Here is a 22,531-nt window from a genome sequence, read left to right on the forward strand (position 1 = left end):
ACTTGGTCCATAGTTAGGGGGCGTAGTGTTGAATGTAAAGGATGTGGGGGAGCCACATAGCTACGGAAGTAGGCTGGCGGGGTGGAAAACGTGTGGTCGGCGCTCAAGTGGAAACTCGTCCTTTGTGATGGGTAAGGATTCAAATGGTTCAAATGCTCTGAGCACTATGGGACTTAACATCTGAGGTCATCAGTCCCCTAGAACTTAGAACTACTTAAACCTAACTAACCGAAGGACATCACACAACACCCAGTCATCACGAGGCAGAGAAAATCCCTGAACCCGCCGGGAATCGTACCCGGGAACCCGGGCGTGGGAAGCGATGGGTAAGGAGTCTGGACTAAGCAGTGCTGTGATTGTGGCTCACATTCCTGGAGTGTTGAGATCAAAAGAGCTTAAGGGCAGTATTTACGGGCGTCGGATGTTGCATTTGGTGACAACATTATCATGGCAAGGTATTTGGCCCTATAAAAATATAATGTCGACGCCAAGAAGATATGTAACAAGGCGGGGCCAACGGTATGCTATGATTGCATCGCCGCCAGGTTAACAGCCACTGCAAATTGCGCCACCAGTGTCACCAGCCTTCCACTAAATTGTTTATATTTTGCACTCAGTAAATGGACCAAGTGTTTGTGAAATTTGGTTGACTTTATGACAGTAATTTTCTCTGCCTCGTGATGACTGGGTGTTGTGTGATGTCCTTAGGTTAGTTAGGTTTAAGTAGTTCTAAGTTCTAGGGGACTGATGACCATAGATGTTAAGTCCCATTGTGCTCAGAGCCATAACAATAATTGTGGTGTTGTTAAAAATTCTGTCTTACACACGTGATTATCCCAAATCAAAAACCTGGACAGGAATCCCACCCTAGTGAATTTAAATCCGAGTGTCCTAATTTATTATGAGAAAGTGGTTGATCTTGAATTTACTGTTGTGTTGTCATTTGCACAGGCAGTTATACTTTTGAGTAGGTCAAAATACTGCTTATGAATGCACATTTGTTATTTAAAGATTTATAGTTGTTGTGCTTCACTTAATTAATGATGAAATGGTGTAGTTTTGTTAATGAGCATTATTCTTCAAACCATGAAAGTTTAATGGTCCTCATGTACTAGGCTAATTAGTTAATGAAACAATGCGAAAGTTCCTTCCGAGCCAGTGTAGTTAGATTTGCATTCTGTTTAGTTGCTTCAAACCAAATTTAAGAAAGAACTATTTGCTGTATTATCTATTATAACGCAAGTTGGTTAATGCACAGGCATAGCGACCCTGTACTAAGCAATGAAATTATACAGGGTGAAAAGTATTTAAACCGACAAACTCTGGGTGGTTGTAGGGGACAGCAAAACAAATATTTTTCTCAAATGTCATTTTTTCCTGTGAGGAGTATTTAAGCCGGTAGAGGAAGATTTCTCTGGCGGCAAATTAATTAAACCAACAAACACTTTTCCATTTTTTTATGACCCAGAGACAACACAATAACACAACCCAATTTCCATTGCAGTATATTTTCAAAAATGCCTCCATTGACACGTAAACAAAGGTTACACCGTCGGATCATGTTCTGTCTGACACCGGCAAAAACCCCAGGAGTATCCTGAATTGTTCCTGCTGCTGGTACTATCCGGGCAACGAGATCCTCTTCTGATGCTACAGGAGTTGCGTAAACAAGGTTGCGCATCTCTCCCCACACAAAAAAGTCCAGAGGGGACACATCTAAGGATCGAGCAGGCCATGGTACAGGACCACCTCTGTCAATCCACATTTCTGGCAACCGTCGGTCCAGGAACCGACGCACACGACAACTGAAATGTGCCGGCGCCCCGTAATCTTGGAACCACATGCGTTGTCTTTTAGGGTGCGAGACGTCTTCCAGCAATTCTGGCAATGCTCTGGCGAGAAAATTGAAATAGTGCATGCCTTTTAATGGCCTAGGTAGCAGATACTCCCCAACTGAACAGTTCCCAACAACACCGACCGACACATTAACGAAGAACCGCACTTGATGAGCGCTAGTAACTGTGGCATGTGGGTTATCCTCTCTTCAACATGCGAATTCTGCGTGTTGAAGACTCCATCGTGCCCAAACGTTGGTTCATCGGTAAAAAACACAGAGAATGGAAATGAAGGATGCATTTCACACTGTTCCAGGTACCACTGCGAAAACTGTGCTCTGGGTGGATAATCAACTCGTTCCAGTTGTGGACACGCTGTAAGTGAAGTGGACGCAACAATTGCTCTCGAAGAACTGTTCTTACATTCGTCACATTCGTCTGATTCGTCCCCATATTACGTGGAATTGCACGAGTGCTGATTGAAGGATCCCGTTCCACATGTTCCTCAAATTGCAGCGCTCTTACCGTGCGACGGCGTCCCTGTCCAGGTAATCTAAATGACCCGGTCTCACGCAGACGTTGGTACACAGCAGCAAAGGTCGTATGATGCGGGATACGGCGATTAGGATATTGTTGTTGATAAACCCGCTGTGCAGCTCGTCCGTTGTGGTGCGCTACGTAGTACGCACCAACCATATCAGTGTACTCACTCCAGGTGCAACGCTCCATTAGTAAACAGAGACAGTGCACTACTACACTGGTGGACAGCAGTTGCCTACAGCTGAAAAGCGTAATACGCCCTCTAACAACCGAAGAGCGTAATACGGCCTCCACCGGTTTAAATAATCCTCATAGGAAAAAATGACATTAGGGAAAAATATTTGTTTTGACGTCCCCTACAACCTCCCAGAGTTTGTCGGTTTAAATGCTTTTCACCCTGTAGATTATGATAATTAGCAGACACCCTGATTTAAATTCAGAATGATTTCAAGCTTTTCCCTGTTCAGTATTGCTACTAGTTTCATGTGTATCTGAACTGTTATACCTAGTTCATTTAAGGTACGTGTTATTGAGAGGCATATTATGTCATTGGCCATTTGTTCGTTAGTAGCACATTTATCTGCAAGGTTAGGTTACTGTGTTATAGTAGGAACAGACGTAAGGAAAGAGTTTAGTGTGTGTGTCAAGGAAGGTTAGGTTAGCCCTAGCACTGCCTCCTGGTTTATCATTTTGCTTGACGTAAGAATGTCTAATTAGGCTGGCGACCGCTTTTAATATGTAATGTTACAGCTTACTTTTGTGCTGGGAGAACGTCTGTCCGGCCCCACCGTTTACTGTTGGTCATACTTTGCTGGAGTGTTTCGGAAACGAATCCCAGTTTGATTGTTCTGTTTCCATTAGTTTATCTGACGGTCACAACTTTCAAAAATTCCTTGCAGAGGTATAACGTTAGAATCGATTGCCGTTTGAAGGCGACCTGTGTTACAGTTACAAGTTGTAGGCCGTGTATGTGGGTAGTACTAAATGAACGGTCGAAACACGCACTTTCCTCGCAACATATTTCTGAGACAGTAAGGACATAAACCACTGGATGTACCTGCAAAATTATTGCATTGTTCCGTACATAGTTCAGGAGACACGACGTCATAAACATTAAACTGCAAGAAAATAAAACTGCAGGGCGACATACAGAGAAAATGCGTGAACCAACACTCACGAAATAGGTTAAATACGTGTGAAATATATTTGCATGTGCTTATGCGGGCGAAGGCACGGGAAAAATACTCATCCTAAACCCCTGGAATCGCTTCAATCAAAATTGGTACACATGTTGGTTACATTGTGGAAAGCAATACTGTGGGGGCAAACACCATCAGCCTCCTGTTGCAGTGAGTGTGATAACATGGAGAGAGAAGGGGGCAAGAGGAGATGGACAGAGACATGAGGAGGAAGAGACAGGCAGTGATATAGGGGAGCAGGACGAACAGAGGGGAAGGACGAAATGGACAGAGAAAGGGAAGAGCAGGCGATAGACAAAGAGAGAACAGTGGGAGATAGAAACAAAAAGGAAAGGGGAGGAGATGTACAGGGAGAGGAAGAGGAGATGACAAAGAGAGAGAGGGAGGAGATGACGAAATTAGAGGAGGTGGACAGCAGGAGGAGGAGCAGACAGAGAGAGAGAGAGGAGGAGGAGAAGGAGGAGAAGGAGGATGAGAAGGAGGTCAGAGGGAGGGGCAAGAGGAGATGGATAAAAAGTGGGGTGGAGGAGATGGACAGGAAGTGTGACGGTGCATGGAGATGGACAGAGAGAAGGAGGAGTGAAGGTGATGGACAGGAATTGGAGGGGGGGGGGGGGGGAGAAGATTGAGAGAGGAGGAAGGACAGGTGGATAGAGGGGAAGGAGAAGGTGAATACAGAGAGGGGGCAGGAGGAGATGGACAGAGAAAAGCAGACAGAAGAAATGGACAGAGAGAGGGGAAGAGAAGGAAGGAGATGGGCTAACAGAAGATTGGAAGAAGTAGATTCCCAGATAATGTCGGGTTTCACAGTATTTTAATAAGAGTAAGAACATCATTGTTACGAGAGTGGGTGACTTTTGGAAAAGAAGGTGTGTCGTGTATAATACAAAAAATTGTAAACAAGTTTTACAACATATTTATTCGTGACAAGATGCTGTTAACTGTGAAGAACTAGAGAGGGCCTGTAGCGATACAGTTGACTTTAGTGCAGCAGGCTGGCGACGCGTTCAGCAGAAGCCGAGTTCGCACTGCTGGTGCACCGGGTTGTAGTAGGTGCCCCAGGTGCAGGCGCCGTGTACCCACGTCCAGTGCTCGCTGCACTCGTAGTAGCGCGTGCAGTCGTTCGGGTCGGGGAGCCTGGCCAGCGGCGGCGAGCACGAAGTTCCTGGGATGGGTGTGCTGGGGGTGGTGGTGGTGATTGTGCTCGTACCGGTGGTTGTGGTCGCAGTAGTCTCCTGTCCTGGGCTAGATGTGGGGTCGACACAGCTGAAACCATACATTTGTTTATTTAGCAGCTTTGACATCAGATACACGTACATATCTGCATTATCAGTTTTACAAAATACCACATACACTAAGTACAGGGTGACAATCATTGAACTACACGGTGTAAAATAGTCATAACTTCAGAACGGTTTGCCTTAGGACGTTCAAGCGGCACAGTTTCGCCGTGTGGCATGATGAGAATTAGTACGTGCAGTATGGTTTAGTTTAGTGACGAAGCCCACTTCCATTTGGATGGGTTCGTCAATAAGAAAAACTGGCATTTCGCGATCGAGAAGTGTTGTGTTGGCAGAAGAGCCAACACCGTGTGACTAGTGGAGGCCCAAATGCACGCGTTTTATCTCACGCAGGCTGGCGTGAGGAGGGAAGAACTATACTGACGTGAGGTCCGGAACATGACAAGGAATTAGAATTCAGAAAGCGGACGTAAAGTTTGATACTTAACTTTAATCCATTAATGATGAACGTCGCTCTTGACGGTACATGACCCACAATATTATCTGTTCCGAATTATAGTAACTGAACATGGGGCCTTGCTAGGTCGTAGCAAATGACGTAGCTGAAGGCTATGCTAAACTGTCAGCTCTGCAAATGAGAGCGTCTGTAGACAGTGAACCATCGCTAGCAAAGTCGGCTGTACAACTGGGACGAGTGCTAGGAAGTCTCTCTAGACCTGCCGTGTGGCGGCGCTCGGTCTGCAATCACTGATAGTGGCGACACGCGGGTCCGACGTATACTAACAGACCGCGGACGACTTAAAAGGCTACCACTTAGCAAGTGTGGTGTCTGGCGATGACATCACAAGAAGTCTCTTCAGCCTCAACAGGTGACTGAGCGGTGTGCAATGTCCTGTCACGGAATGATCTGTGCGATATTCCTTGATGGCAAAGTGACTACCGAACGGAGCGTCAAGGTTTTGGAATATGATTTCATCCCCATTATCCAAAGTGACCCTGATTTCGACAATACGTGGTTCATGCAAGACGGAGCTCAAGCCCATCGAAGCAGGAGAGTGTTTGATGTCCTGGAGGAGCACTTTGGGGACCGCATCCTGCCTCTGGCGTACCCAGTGGCCACTGGCATGGGCTTCGATTGGCTGCCATATTCTCCGGATCCGAACACATGTGACTCCTTTTTGTGCGGCTATATTTAAGACAAGGTGCACAGCAATAACCCCAAAATGACTGCTGAGCTGAAAACAGCCATTCAGAAGATCATCGGCAGCATTGATGTTCCGACACTTCAGCGGGTCATGCAGAATTTCGCTATTGGACTGAGCCACATCATCGCCAATGATGGCAGGCATCACAAGCTGCGACATTGTCGCGAAAAAACACAGTGACCTGTATATGTAATAAGTTTTCTTTAATTTACGTCTATGGTGACATTAGCGACATCTGGTCAACTTACTACACATCTTGTGGCTACTGTACGGGAGCTTGTATTAAACAGTAGTTTTACTGACAACATGACTCGTGCATGTGATGTGATTTATATGTATTTGACGATGCTGGTGCTGATTCCGCATTTAATATTTGACCATGCCACTATGGCTGCAGTGCATTAGGACTTTGATTTTATGAGACAGGTATGCCTCTTCACATTTAAAGCGCACAAATGTAAATTTTGTCAGTACTACTTTTCAATATGCTCTATGCATTGTTCTTAAGCTGTATACAGTTTGCGAGTGTATTTATATTTTTCCCATTTTTGCTGCAGATCTGATGATGGTCATTAAAGGCCGAAACCGGTAATCTGTTAAACAGAAAAGATTGTGACCATAGATGGCAGGCATATCGAACATGTCATAACCTAAATCTGAATATGTACAGTGACGTTTACATGTTGAATACAGAGTGTGCATGCCATAGTTTGTAACTGATTTACGTTTTTCTTTCATATCATTCAGTAATTGACACCCTGTAACTATTATGGGTATATCATTTTTAAATGCAAAACACCATACATAATTACACTTTTGTATCTACTGTATATTCTACCAATACACATTTTAATTCTATTATATTACACCAAAGTACACCTCTTGAATTTACAGCCCATCCCCCTATACATACACTGACGGAAAAAAACTGCAACATCAAGAAGGAATTATGCAACATAAAAGAAAGTTGGTAGGTATGTTCCTACATCTGAAAGATGATGTATATTCAGTTTTCGTGCAGGACGCATAACAGTGAGGCTAGTAGCGCCAATACGACGATGCAAATCTGGTTTGCTCTAAATACACACTGTAGTGGTCATGAGCGTTAGTCACATTTGAGATTGGGCGTGGTGAGGTGAAGTTACTGATGAATGCCTTTTAAGGCGACGAAGAAGCTATTATCAGTGCTTCACTGAGTTTGAACGAGGACGTGTAATAGGGGTACGAGAAGCTAGATGTTCCTTCTGCGATATTGCAGAAAGACTTGCTAGGAATGTAGCCACTGCACACGGTTGCTGGCGGCGGTGGTCAAGAGAATGTATGGTGGCAAGTTTGCGGGTTTGATCCGTCGTGCCCCCAAAGGCGAGTCGAGTATACTAACCACTGCGCCACCTCACTCGATAAATCTAGCAGCAGCTGGTACCACAGTGGCACAAAGAACTGATGCGAAGCGGTTACTTTAAGGACAGCTCTGAGACAGATGCCCTGTAGCACGCTTTCCACTGGATCCAGACCACCGACATTTGCGACTTCAGTGGTGTCAAGCGAGAGCTCATTGGAGGGTTGGGTAGAGGTCTGTTTTATTTTCTGATGAAAGCTGTTTCTGCCTCGATGCCAGTAGGAAGGCAGTCGAGGGCCTGCAAGCAACCTTTCTACATGCTAGACACACTAGACCTAGACATGGACTTGTCGTCTGGGGTGAGATTTCGTATGACAGCAGGCACACAATCATGGTTATTCCACGTACCCTGACTGCAAAGTTGTGCGTCAGTCTGGTGATTCGATGTGTTGTACTACCATTAATAAACAGCATTCCATGGGGTGTTTTCCAACAGGATAACGCTCGCCCACATACCGCTGTTGCAACTCAACATGCTCTACAGAGTGTAGCATATTGCCTTGGACTGCTCAATCAACATGTGTCAACAGATATGTCCAATCGAGCACTTATGGGACACCATCGGACAACAACTCCAGTGTAGTCCACACACAGCATTAACCGTCCCTGTACTGGCCGACGAAGTGCTACAGGCATGGAATTCCATCCCACAAACTGAGATCCGGCACCTTTTCAAATGTTCAAATGTGTGTCAAGTCTTATGGGACTTAACTGCTAAGGTCATTAGTCCCTAAGCTTACACACTACTTAACCTAAATTATCCTAAGAACAAACACACACACCCATGCCCGAGGGAGGACTCGAACCTCCACCGGGACCAGCCGCACAGTCCATGACTGCAGCGCCTTAAACCGCTCGGCTAATCCCGCGCGGCCTGACACCTGTACAACACAATGAATGCAAGTTTGCGTGCTTACATCCCACATTCTGGTGGCTACACTGTTTATTAATGTACCTGCGTTTCACATTTGCAGTGTCTTATCTCAGACTTACATTAAACTGTGATCTTGCATTATTAATCAGTTAATTGTGTTACCCAGACAAATATATTCCCGAAATTTCGTAATCTACAATAATTATGTTTTGCGTCAGTGTATTCCAATTCTATCACATGGTACGCCTGTTTCCATTTATTTATTTATTTATTTATTTATTTATTTTGTATGGACTCACCAACTGAATAGGAAGGACTTTTTTTACAGGTATTAGTTTTGTGGTTTGTTTAAATTTCTATTTCTTGCTGATATTTGAAATAATGAAGTGGTAAACACTTTTACAGTTTTACTGACATAAAAGCAGTGTTTCTTCCAAGTTTAGCTGTATTAAACTGAGGAACTGTCCGCCCCCGGTAGCTGAATGGTGCCGCGTGGGATTAGCCGAGCGGTCTATGCCGTCACGGTAGCTCAGCGTATTCGGTCAGAGGGTTGGCTGCCCTCTGTAATAAAAAAACTGAGTTAATCGATCAACAACGAACTGAAACGGGTGTCTTTCGACGTCCACCCAGAGCAGATACAACGAACGAAAACGAACAAAATGAGATTAAAAAAAAAAAAAAGCGGTCTAAGGCGCTGCAGTCACGGACTGTGCGGCTGGTCCCGGCGGAGGTTCGAGTCCTCCTTCGGGCATGGGTGTGTGTGTTTGTCCTTAGAATAATTTAGGTTAAGTAGTGTGTAAGCTTAGGGACTAATGACCTTAGCAGTTAAGTCCCATAAGATTTCACACAAATTTTTAAAGCCGGCACGGTAGCTCAGTGTGTTCGGTCAGAGAGCCAGTTGGCCTCTGAATAAAAAAAACTGAGTGAAAGGATCAACAAACGAACTTGAACGGATGTCATGTGACGTCAGCAACGACCAAACACAACGATCAACAACGAACAAAGTGGAAAAAAAGTGGTAAGAGATTGGTTTAAAAATAATGTGGCCAGCGCGACAGAATGTTAATCTTAAGGGCCCGGGTTCGATTCCCGGTTGGGTCGGACATTTTCTCCGCTCAGGGACTGGGTGTTGTGTTGTTCTAATCACCATTTAATCCCCATCGGCGCGCAAGTCGCCGGAGTGGCGTCAAATCGAAAGACTTGCACCCTGCGCACGGTCTTCCCGACGGGTGGCCCTAGTCACACGACATTAAGCATTAAATTACTGAGGAACTCTGAAGTAGGATACATAAGAACATCTTCATTCTTATTGAAGTTGTTTTTTCGTTACCTTGCAAATATCGGTGTTTTATACTATTAGGTATTGTAGAAAGTCATATTTTTAAGTTGTTTGAATAGTGGCCTACAGCCGTCTGTCCTTTTCGCATTAGTCGTTATTGTGCTTGTTACATTTTGCAGTCTGCAGATTTTAAATGCATCATTCGACTGATCCCACATTTACGTTCGGGATGTCATAATAGTACTAAAGTATGAAAAACTCACCATTCACATAGCATCATGTGGTACTAGCGGTTTAATGTTTCAGGGCACAAATATGGCTGAAATTAATTTTGTAGTTGTGGTAGCGATGTGGTCTTTCCACAGTAAACAGGTATCTATGGTAAGCTCTAAGAATTCTGTGTTCTGGGTTACATTTATATCCTGCTCTTGTATTTTTGAGGATTCCTCCATTTTTCCTCTGATGTTGTTCACGAGCAGTACTGTTTTACCTTCCTCGTTACTGAGAATTAGCCTATCGGTTTCAAGTCACCTAGTGATAGATTCAAGTATTATTTTGCTTTTTGTTATGGTATTCTGTGAATTTCTGTCACAGTTTATGCTGGCAGGATCATCCGCAAAATTAGTCACTTCACTTTCAGTGTGACAACAGAGATAATAATGTGCTACCCCGCAGCACATTGAGTTACACTAAGGACACTGATGACCTGTTCGTGGACAGTATCTGCAACTACACAGTAAAAGGTTGTGGCTCTATAATATGTCACATACTTAGCCACTTATGTAATTCAACGCGTTTTTCCACAAAAATTAAAATATATCTATCTTGTGAATGCGGCAGTGACGTAGATTTTAAGAACTTTTTTGCTCAGCTGTGACAGAAAATATCAATAAACCACGGAATGAATGCAGTGTCTGATGTCCTCTGGTAAAGCGTTCCCAACGAACATTCAAACTCTTTTAGCAACAGAAGACATAAAAGGGTAGAAACACCTACATGGTTGTGTAGCGGAAGAACGAATAAGAATATAGGAAAGCAATTTTCTACGTTTTATTTTTTTAATATTTTATATTTTTACATTATAAAATAGTAAATGAATAAGTACTATGTGTGACACAAACCTCCTTTCATAATGAATGTATTTTAATTTTCTTACATCAGTGATTTAGTTACATGTTAAATGGATTTAACTGATAATTGTTGTTTTTAATGATTTCGGGTTGTTACACACTTGAATTTAAAAAAAATCATTCTATTGTTGGCTCTATAAATGGTGTCCAAAGACCATTGATGAACTAAAAAAAAAAAAAGAACGGTGACTCCAAGGATGTCAAAACTACCATCCAGTGTCACAACATAATTTTCTAAAAATTTTTTGTCACCCACTTATGTAGTAATGTGATACTTATCTAATTACAGTTTCAAAAGAGCCACTATAACTGAATCAGCTGTTTATACGTTTCCCGCGTTGGTAATAAAATATTTAAATGATAAATTTCATCGTTTATGATCTTCTGTGACTTATCGAATGAATTTCACTATGTCAGTCATAATATTGTATTAGAGAAGTTTAGTTTTTGTGAAAAATGTAGCTGATTTTTATTCTTATTTAAGAAACAGAATGCAGGAAGTCACTCCACACTGAGTAACACAAAGGTGGACGCCACGTTATCTGCGTGCGAAAGAAATTACAGTGGGAGCCATACAAGGCTGGATGTTCTGGAAAACTACTGCAGATCGACGTCTGGGACATGTTTTATCAGATTCAGCTGATCAATAACAACAAAATAAATGGAAATCGTGCTTTACTTTAACCTCGTACAGTTTTGCGATGGCTTCATGTTGGCGAAGTTGCTAAATTTCGGGAAAAATGTTTTATTAGCCGTAACTCCGTAACTAAACATTTGCGGACCTATGTTTATATGGACTTTTTTTCTGTAGTTTTATTTGTAGAATAACATTTTAAAATATTTGAACATTTTCGTGAATCACCCTGTATATCCGATACGCTTGTTTCTGTGCCTTAACTGCTTTTGCGATATCTTCATTCCATACTGTATGCTGTGTCGTCCGAACAAGACACAGTCAGAGCAAAAGCACCACAGCCGCAAAGATGCGAGCTGCTGCCATTGCCACAGAGACTCGCCATTTGCGCGAGTCCCACCAGCGCCACGGGCGGCGCTGAGGGTGAACATATCGACTTCGCCTCGGCCACTTGCGGGCCGAGTACAATCCGGCAATGACTGGACGATAACGGAAAGAAGCCTACTCGGAAGATAGAATAGTAGCTCTTACCTACTTGGTTACATATCATCGTCCAGGGCTGACTTACAGAGGGGACGTCGTTTATCGAACTAAGAAGTGAACAGACAGTTGTTTATTGCATTTGCTATGTGATGTGAAGTTGACCTACGCTTATTTACACTTAGCCATTGAGTGCATTTTTTTGTGTTATATTACATGCAGTGATGTAGACATCGTTATTCGACAAGTCACAAAGATAAGTCAATCTTTCAACACATTTGTGTGACTGTTACTAATTTGGTGGAGTGTTGCAGAACCTTCGTTCTCCTGTCCTGTTGCCTGACCCTGGGGGCATAACTGTGTAATTGTGGCAAGGAGAAATTGTCTTAGCAGTGTACTGCACCAGAAGCCGTTTCACGAAATCACAAACTTGGCCTACCATAACAACAGTGGCAACTCGGCCTCTACAGCAGTAGCGACGAGGCCTTTACTAAATTGGCGACGAATGTTTACAAAACTCCAAGTCCCTTCATACTTCTTTTCTTATTCCTTTTTTGCTAGTGACTCATCTGCAACCTGTTCTATACATTGCTTTATATTTCCCAGTCAGGTTTCTAAACTACCGCTTGTATCTGCCTTTTTTAGCCGAAGATTCGATCTGTTTTGGTATAGATGTTTTTTGCTCTCCTCCTGTAATAGGAAAACTGTAAGCCTTCTTCCCTTCTTGTCTCAACTCTTTTTATCTTCTCCCATCTAGCGAGCATAGTTAGTTTTGCTATTATTAGATGGTGATCCGAGTTCATGTCACTACCTCCGAAAACACGAAGATCCTGCGTATTTTCCTGTTTGCCATCACATAATCTATTACTGATCTCTGTCCCCTCGCGCTCCAGGTGTATTTATGTATGTCTCTCTCTCCCTAAAAAAATAATTAGTTCTTTTCGGTCCATTGCTTGTGGCTAAATGTATAAGGAATATCCATCACCATTCCAAATCGTTTGTCCTTTTCTTGTTTGTGTCGCCTTTTATTTAACCCATCTGGATGATTACTTTGAAAAGTATGAGTAAATTTAAAGTCCACAGTACGGGATGCTACCCTGTAGCCAGGCTAGACGTGTGGTGGATCTGCCATCTTTTGGTCTCATGCCTTGCCAGTAATTTTTGATCGGAGTTTACTTCCTCTCGTCTTTGGTAAGCCAATCACCTAAGCCTGCAGATGTTTAATTATTCTTCGGGGTTGTTTCCTCTAGAAAGGTTGATGTCAGCACGTCTAAGAGCCCTTCGTGTCCCTTGTCTGAGCCCTCCCGGAGGCCGTCAAATCTCAAGCCTTCACTCATGTGGCAACATACAAATTAATACAAATTAAAAAATGTGGAAACTTCGTCCATTAATAGAAACGCTAAGAAAAGTTTTCTGTCCAGTTTCAGCCTCAGAAAGACATGCGTTATGATGAGAACATGATAAAGTATTTTGGCTGGAACGATGTTCTGAAAGGTAAACCCGTCAGATTTAGGTACAAAGTATGGTACGTAAACATAAACATGGGATATCTAGTGGGTTTTCAAATATACCAAGGATCTGATCCAGACAGGAACAAAGTGTACAAGAAAGCATTTGGAAAATATTCTGCACGTCTGGCTCAGATGATCCATTCACTTTCTGAAAGAAGTAAAAAACTGTCCTACAGGTTTTATTTTGGTATCCTGTGTACATCACATTGTTGATTCATTTAAACGAACTAGGTTATAGTTAACTGGAATCTTCTTGAGAATCTCTTGCCTAAAGGATGACCACTTATACCGTCTAAGATAATGCCCAAATGGAATAGAAGAGAAGATTTTGATTACGAGAACGACAAGGAAACTCCAGACAAGAGAAGAAAAGTATCGTTGTACTTCAACCATATGTTACTGGAGAATACAACAAAAATATGTGGCGGACTGACGGAATGAACGAAAAGAGGAAAACATAGCGTTATAAATGTTGAATATTAGAGGAAAGAAATGGTGGTGGCCGGTTTTTACGTGGCTACTGAATGTACCCATACATAATGAATGATGGATATGAATACGTAGCAGCTGCAGTTCAGGCGTTACAATGTGAAACGATATCTGACTTCCAACGCGAACAATTCGTAGAGATCGTGGTCATCCTGCATGACATCAAATGTTGTTGTTGTGGTCTTCAGTCCAGAGACTGGTTTGATGCAGCTCACTATGCTACTCTATCCTGTGCAAGCTTCTTCATCTCCAAGTAACTACTGCAACCTACATCCTTCTGAATCTGTTTAATGTATTCATCTCTTGGTCTCCCTCTACAATTTTTACCCTCCACGCTACCCTCCACTACTAAACTGGTGACCCCTTGATGCCTCAAAACATATCCTACCAACCGATCCCTTCTTCTAGTGAAGTTTTGCCACAAATTCCTCTTCTCCCCAATTCGATTTAGTACCTCCTCATTAGCTACATGATCTACCCATCCAAACTTCAGCATTCTTCTGTAGCACCACATTTCGAAAGCTTCTAGTCTCTTCTTGTCCAAACTATTTATCCCCCATGTTTCACTTCCATACATGGCTACACTCCATACAAATACATTCAGAAACAACTTCCTGACACTTAAATCTATACTCGATGTTAACAAATTTCTCTTCTTCAGAAACGCTTTCCTTGCCATTGCAAGTCTACATTTTATATTCTCTCTGCTTCGACCATCATCAGTTATTTTGCTCCAAAAATAGCAAAACTCATCTACTACTTTAAGTGTCTCATTTCCTAATATAATTCCCTCAGCATCACCTGACTTAATTCGACTACATTCCATTATCCTCGTTTTGGTTTGTTGATGTTCATCTTATATCCTCCTTTGAAGACACTGTCCATTCCGTTCAACTGCTCTTCCAGGTCATTTGCTGTCTCTGACAGAATTACAATGTCATCGGCGAACCTCAAAGTCTTTATTTCTTCTCCACGGATTTTAATTCCTACTGCGAATTTTTCTTTTGTTTCGTTTACTGCTTGCTCAATATACAGATCGAATAACGTCGGGGAGAGGCTACAACCCTGTCTCACTCCCTTCCCAACCACTGCTTTTCTTTCTTGTCCCTCGACTCTTATAACTGCCATCTGGTTTCTGTACAAATTGTAAATAGCCTTTCGCTCACTGTATTTCACCCCTGCCACCTTCAGAATTTGAAAGAGAGTATTCCAGTCAACATTGTCAAAAGCTTTCTCTAAGCCTACAAATACTAGAAACGTAGGTTTGTGTTTCCTTAATCTATGTTTTAAGATAAGTCGTAGGGTCAGTACTGCCTCACGTGTTCCGACATTTCTACGGAATCCAAACTGATCTTCCCCGAGGTCGGCTTCTACCATTTTTCCATTCGTCTGTAAAGAATTATTTTAGTATTTTGCAGCCGTGACTTATTAAACTGATAGTTCGGTAATTTTCAAACCTGTCAACACCTGCTTTCTTTGGGATTGGAATTATTTTATTCTTCTTGAAGTCTGAGGGTATTTCGCCCGTCTCATACATCTTGTTCACCATATGGTAGAGTTTTGTCAGGTCTAGCTGTCCCAAGCCTATCAGTAGTTCTAATAGAATGTAGTCTACTCCTGGGGCCTTCTTTTGGCTTAGGTCTTTCAGTGCAATGTCAAATTCTTCATGCAGTACCATATCTCCCATTTTATCTTCATCTACGTCCTCTTCCATTTCCGTAACATTGCCCTCAAGTACATCGCCCTTGTATAGACGTCCTATACACTCCTTCCACCTTTCTGCTTTCCCTTCTTTGCTTAGAGCTGGTTTTCCATCTGAGCTCTTGATATTCATAAAAGTGATTCTCTTTTCTCCAAAGGTCTCTTTAATTTTTCTGTAGGCAATATCTATCTTATCGCTAGTGATATATGCCTCTACATCCGTATATTTGTCCTCTAACCACCCCTGCTTGATCCTCTGCTACCTTCATTATTTCATCTCTCAACGCTACCCATTCTTCTTCTACTGTATTTCTTTCCCTTGGTAACAACGTCCTACGTCCTACTGAGTAGTGTGTGTGTGTGTGTGTGTGTGTGTGTGTGTGTGTGTGAGTGTGTGTGTGTGTGTGTGTGTGTGTGTGTGTGTCGGAGAACCGATTGGGGGACTATTTTACCTCCGGAATATTTTACCCAAGTGGACGCCATCATCAATTTAACCATACACTAAAGCTGCATGCCCTCGGGAAAAATTACAGCTGTAGTTTCCCCTTGTTTTCAGCCGTTTGCAGTACCAGCACAGCATGGCCGTTTTGGATATCCGCTTTGGTTGCTGTATCGCTGAGGCGCGCAAGCCTCCCCACCAACAGCAGGGTTCATGGTTCAGGAAAGGGGGGGGGGGTGATGATGAGAAAAATCATCTGGTCGCTTTGGCGCGTTAGAAAAATGGAACACGATGTGCTGCAGAAAAGTGCAGAAGAACTCTAAAAACAAAATGATATATGGTATTGGTTTGTGCACACCATATTACAGAAAGCGAATACTGTTCCCAAAAATAATCTAAATTACAAATTCTTCTCAGGTTATCAGCCGAGTGGTGACGTCGACTTCTCGTAACGTTTCGATGAGTTTCGTTGCCAATCGTCTTCTGGCGAAGTGTACCAGAAGATGATGGGTACGAAACTCAACGAAACGTTGCGACAAGACGACCCCACCACTCGGCTGATAACCCAAGAAGAATTCATCATTGGAATACCCCGAAAAAGACTGCAATCGCATATATAATCTAAATGACATAAACCGTATTATTTCAGGTGCTGTAATGTTCTTCTCTTAAACTTTATATAGTACCTAGCATGACATGTGTTACTCCTTTAGCTTCAGTAATTAATTTTTTGTTTTTGTTTTCTTGTTCTAGTATGTTTTTTTTGATGACAATAAAATTATATATGTCTGATTCCTTTTTAAAATTCAGAAGTGAAAATTAATTCTGGCAGAGATTTATGCTGACTTTTTTTAGCTGTGTCATGTAATGAATTCGTGAAAGAAGGTAAGAAATATCAATAAAAATTATTGCATTCCATCCTGCTTTGGTGATAAAACAACCTTATTATGGTTAATATTGATCTCAAAATATTACAGATTTCCATGTTATAAATTACTCCTGAAAATTTTACTTCACACAAATACAGAAGTATAATAAGAGTGTTAGACACTACTTTGAAGTCAAACGTTTCCTCTGCCTGACCAGACCATGTAATACACTCCTGGAAATGGAAAAAAGAACACACTGACACCGGTGTGTCAGACCCACCATACTTGCTCCGGACACTGCGAGAGGGCTGTACAAGCAATGATCACACGCACGGCACAGCGGACACACCAGGAACCGCGGTGCTGGCCGTCGAATGGCGCTAGCTGCGCAACATTTGTGCACCGCCGCCGTCAGTGTCAGCCAGTTTGCCGTGGCATACGGAGCTCCATCGCAGTCTATAACACTGGTGGCATGCCGCGACAGCGTGGACGTGAACCGTATGTGCAGTTGACGGACTTTGAGCGAGGGCGTATAGTGGGCATGGGGGAGGCCGGGTGGACGTACCACCGAATTGCTCAACACGTGGGGCGTGAGGTCTCCACAGTACATCGATGTTGTCGCCAGTGGTCGGCGGAAGGTGCACGTGCCCGTCGACCTGGGACCGGACCGCAGCGACGCACGGATGCACGCCAAGACCGTAGGATCCTACGCAGTGCCGTAGGGGACCGCACCGCCACTTCCCAGCAAATTAGGGACACTGTTGCTCCTGGGGTATCGGCGAGGACCACTCGCAACCGTCTCCATGAAGCTGGGCTACGGTCCCGCACACCGTTAGGCCGTCTTCCGCTCACGCCCCAACATCGTGCAGCCCGCCTCCAGTGGTGTCGCGACAGGCGTGAATGGAGGGACGAATGGAGACGTGTCGTCATCAGCGATGAGAGTCGCTTCTGCCTTGGTGCCAATGATGGTCGTATGCGTGTTTGGCGCCGTGCAGGTGAGCGCCACAATCAGGACTGCATACGACCGAGGCACACAGGGCCAACACCCGGCATCATGGTGTGGGGAGCGATCTCCTACACTGGCCGTACACCACTGGTGATCGTCGAGGGGACACTGAATAGTGCACGGTACATCCAAACCGTCATCGAACCCATCGTTCTACCATTCCTAGACCGGCAAGGGAACTTGCTGTTCCAACAGGACAATGCACGTCCGCATGTATCCCGTGCCACCCAACGTGCTCTAGAAGGTGTAAGTCAACTACCCTGGCCAGCAAGATCTCCGGATCTGTCCCCCATTGAGCATGTTTGGGACTGGATGAAGCGTCGTCTCACGCGGTCTGCACGTCCAGCACGAACGCTGGTCCAACTGAGGCGCCAGGTGGAAATGGCATGGCAAGCCGTTCCACAGGACTACATCCAGCATCTCTATGATCGTCTCCATGGGAGAATAGCAGCCTGCATTGCTGCGAAAGGTGGATATACACCGTACTAGTGCCGACATTGTGCATGCTCTGTTGCCTGTGTCTATGTGCCTGTGATTCTGTCAGTGTGATCATCTGATGTATCTGACCCCAGGAATGTGTCAATAAAGTTTCCCCTTCCTGGGACAATGAATTCACGGTGTTCTTATTTCAATTTCCAGGAGTGTATATGACAGAAATGCACATGTGCTAAAACCCAGCCTGTGTTGACAACACTAACCACAACGCATGTTGAACAAAACCAGTTGTTATCTTCTAAGTCGACCATACCGGTTGCGAAACTAGCTTTATTTCCCAGAGTACTGTGTGTGTGGTTTTTTATTGGAAAGATGAGGATGTAGAGATGTATCACTATGCACAAGGGGGGAGTCTAATCGAAAACATAAGGCACCATAGCGTGAGGGGAATGACCAGTGAAAAGATCTAGAATTGCCTGAAGTCAAGGCAGAGGTACAGGCACCTGCTTTGCAGCAGCGAAATTGTCCAGGTCATATTGTACATACGAATATGTTATGCAGTCACCATCCTCTGCCATACCATTTTTTACAAGCGAAAAAACTTGGCTCTTTGAACTGAGAACTTGATTGGTAACTAGAGACTGCTAACAGTTTCCTTAAAGTTAAGTGCTTTGACCAGACAAAACTGTTTTCATCCAGTTATAACCGTGAGTGATTTGAGAAGGCTGGGAGAAGCGTCATCAAACTAGAACATATGAAATATTATTTCACTTTACTACATTAACGAGTAAAAGATCTGCTTAACTTTGTCTCACTCCTTTGCTATAGGAGTAGTGGATAATTTACAGCTGTCGTGGACTAGCAATGAATCACTTGATGAATTAATAAACATACTGTTCTCTTGAGGTACAATGTTCAACGTTTACAACAGTAAAGGTTCATCTGAAACACTACCAACTCTTTGGTCCTACATTATGGGGCTAACTGCTGTAGCTGAGGTCTCACACTGGGGGGTCAAGCACTTGTGCGCTTGACACTATATTGACATCAGTGTGAGGGCGCTGCATTGCTGGGGAAGAGGTGTGGTCTTCAGCAGCGCCTCCTATTACGTCACTGCAGATAGCAGCGAGCCCTTGCTAATGATTGTGGAATCGATTCGCATTGCCGACTTTGGTGAAGCACCACAGTCCCTGGGCGACACCATATTAAGTCTAATGGCTGTCTGCCTAGATGATGTAAGCTTGCTTCACTCATTTCCAATTGCTCATGCAGCCTTAATGAATGAAACGTATCATAACATTAACCATTTATTACCAAAATTAAAGTAGTAAACATTTATGTGCCGGATTTCCGGTGATCTCAAAATCGTTACCACATTCATTATCTCTGAAAGTGGATATATTAAATTCTGTTGCATTTTGAGTCTGAGGAAGTTAGTCTCGTAAAGATGAACCACCTGACAACATGGATATTTCCAACGTGAACAGAAAAAGGCGAATCCTAACAATATAGAACAGAAGCAACCGTGGAAACTGTATGAACAAACATAACCCTCGGAATACATAAATCTAACGTTACATCCACATGGTACAGGTTTCTTAACAATACCATTGCAACAATACTTGGTGACACATAAATGTGGATTAGTTGATGCCCTTCTTCACAGTTTCACTTACTGTGTTCATTTGCACAGCTGGAAAGGGATCAGGAAAAGACTTGCCCTGCTGACAACAAACTCCAAAACCAACTATACGACAGACATCCTGCGTCAGCCTGCAGCCAGACTGCATACTACCATAAAAAATAACATTGCAATATGGCTGCTGAGACATTGTGTCAAATACGTAAGTAGCCTCAGAGGGGATGATGTCTTTACCAACTTCATTACTTACATCAAAGTGTTCTACTGGCAAACCAAAAGTGTCAGTAACACAAAAAAACTATTTGGCGACGTGATGGAAGCAACACCAGGGGACTGAAGCAAGACAAGGAAGAGAACATTATGTTTCACAAGAAGAAGACATTTAAGTTTATAAACAAATTATTTCTACTGCTCAATAACACTTTTACTGTAATATTTTTCATATTTAAATTAATTAAGTTATGCATTTTATTTTCATTTATCTCATATATATTCCTCATTTGTTAACAAAGTTGTCGAAAAAAAGAGAAACGTCCTACTTAAATCATACCACTAGAAACAGAAGGATTAAACTATGCAAAAATCACTGCAACTTGGGGCAATTATATAACTTGTTAAAGAAACCTATAATTGTCTACTCCCTGGTGCTGGACATGTGAAACTGGAGCTTGTGAAGAACTTTCAAGGCCTTGGAAGGTGTGGGAAGGTATTCCTGCATCTATAATTAGTTATCACTTCTCAATAAAGACAAAACGAGAAAATGGGGATGAGCAGTTCAATAACTTTTCGACAGTTGAGGGGAGTTACCCTGTATTTATTTTAAAAGTTTGATGATAACTGGGTCCACAGCCTTTGAGAAATTTTGAAACGAAATCATTCAACTTTTGGCTGTTAAAACATTATTTATTGCGATTGCATTTTCGACACGTAGTCATTTTCAAGCATTGTGGGATGTAAACCGCTCAATAATATAAACCTATGCCATGTTGTGTAAGAGCAGCTACAAGTGGTGTTGTGAATTTAACTGCTGCTCCACATACCATATACGTTAAAAAGTTGGAGATATAATGATAGATACACTTGCTTTTAAATTTCGTGTAGCTTAAACTTAAGTGTTTATATTCTTATTTCTCCAACTTCATAACATGTATGGTGTGTGGAATAGCAGATAAATTCACGATATCACATGCAGCTTCTAATACACAACACGGCACAGGTTTATGTTATTGTGTTACAACATTCCACAACGCTTGAAAATGACCACATATCGAAACTGCAATCGCAATAAATAATGTTTTAATAGCCAAAAGTGGAATGATTTCATTTAAAAATGTATTTATTTTGTTAGTGTCCATCAGCTCCCTTGAAAGTCCATAGGCAGAAACTACAATGCTTAAGTGGGAAACATGTGCTACACTATAAAGGACTGGAAAATAAGCTGTCCTTACAGTTGCTCATCTCTATATCTTTGGTTTTTTTCCTAAAAACTGCTCTGGTCTAAGTGACAATCCACCAAAACCTTTCCAAGACAGAGGAAAGTAAAGTGAATCGGCATTGACTTATTATTGAGGGACTTTCATCAAAGAAGCTCCACAAGCGACACGTAAAGTGGTCACGCCTTGACTAATAATTCTTCCTACAAAAACAATTAGGTGCATAAGGGTACATGCCTTAAAGGGTAATTCTGAAAAGAAAGATCAACTAAAACGCCACAGAAAAACTGACATTTTAACGACCATTTTTGTTTCAGCATCTTCAAAAACATGTTGATTAATTTTTTTCCATTATATTACAGAAAAAAGTTAGTTCTTTTAGTCTGCTTTTATTGACGCAAAGATCTTTTTCGTGTTGAATTACATTTCACATGTCAGCCGCTACAGATTCCTTACTAGAGCCATGTCAGTTATATCCGGGCGACCTAGAATGCTACCATCAGCAAGCCTTCTTTCTGGTAAGGTCTTCAAACAGATTTTTTTCTTTCTCTGTTCTTTACAACATCTGTTAACTTCGTATGTAACTTTTTTCGTTTTGTTCTGTGCAACGAAATTAAAAATTTTGTCTTTGCTCAGTTCAAGTTTCATTTCCATACTACACTGCGTTCCAGCTGTAATATTTTTGCAGGTTTTCCTGCAGTCCATGTCCATGTTGGTTGCCAGTAGAATTTCTTTGTTGAATAAAGCGTTGTTTGGCTTCACTGACTTTCTTCTGACGTCACGTTTACTTAGGACTTTCTGCTTCCTAAGTAAGGGCAGTCTTTACTTTCTCTGCTACAGTGTCTGTGCAAGTCCTGGTAATCACCAAATCGATAGGCTCTTTCTGCTACCCTTTCCCTCACTCATCTTAGCTCTGTTTATCTTATATCTAGATGGTGTGATAATTAGGCTGCTCAATGGACTGAAATGACGTAAGAATATAGTAATAATAATAATAGTCCTTAGAGATGTTACCTACGGGATAACTCAGGAGATGAAAATGGTGCTAATATCTGAAAGCTGGAGTTTCTGCTCAAATGTGTTGCGAACTGAAATTTTCACACGGTTGCTGCCACGGAAGATTCGTTGCAAAGTTGATTCTTGACATGCGTTAATGTGTAACGATAAAACTAAAACTTTTCATCTTGCCT

At 42.6% G+C, this 22,531-nt stretch overlaps 1 protein-coding gene across 1 annotated transcript in view; it reads right to left on the minus strand.

Annotated features, from left to right (window-relative positions):
- Nucleotides 1–4,581: 4,581 nt before the first annotated feature.
- LOC124803177 overlaps nucleotides 4,582–22,531 on the minus strand; it is a 60,183-nt gene continuing 42,233 nt past the window's right edge. Inside the window, exon 5 of the mRNA XM_047264361.1 lies at nucleotides 4,582–4,840. Within this exon, the coding sequence (XP_047120317.1) occupies nucleotides 4,582–4,840 (259 nt within the window). The remainder of the gene's footprint in view (nucleotides 4,841–22,531) is intronic.

This window comes from Schistocerca piceifrons, chromosome 6 (assembly GCF_021461385.2).
Source record: "Schistocerca piceifrons isolate TAMUIC-IGC-003096 chromosome 6, iqSchPice1.1, whole genome shotgun sequence".
Classification (NCBI taxonomy): Eukaryota; Metazoa; Arthropoda; class Insecta; order Orthoptera; family Acrididae; genus Schistocerca; species Schistocerca piceifrons.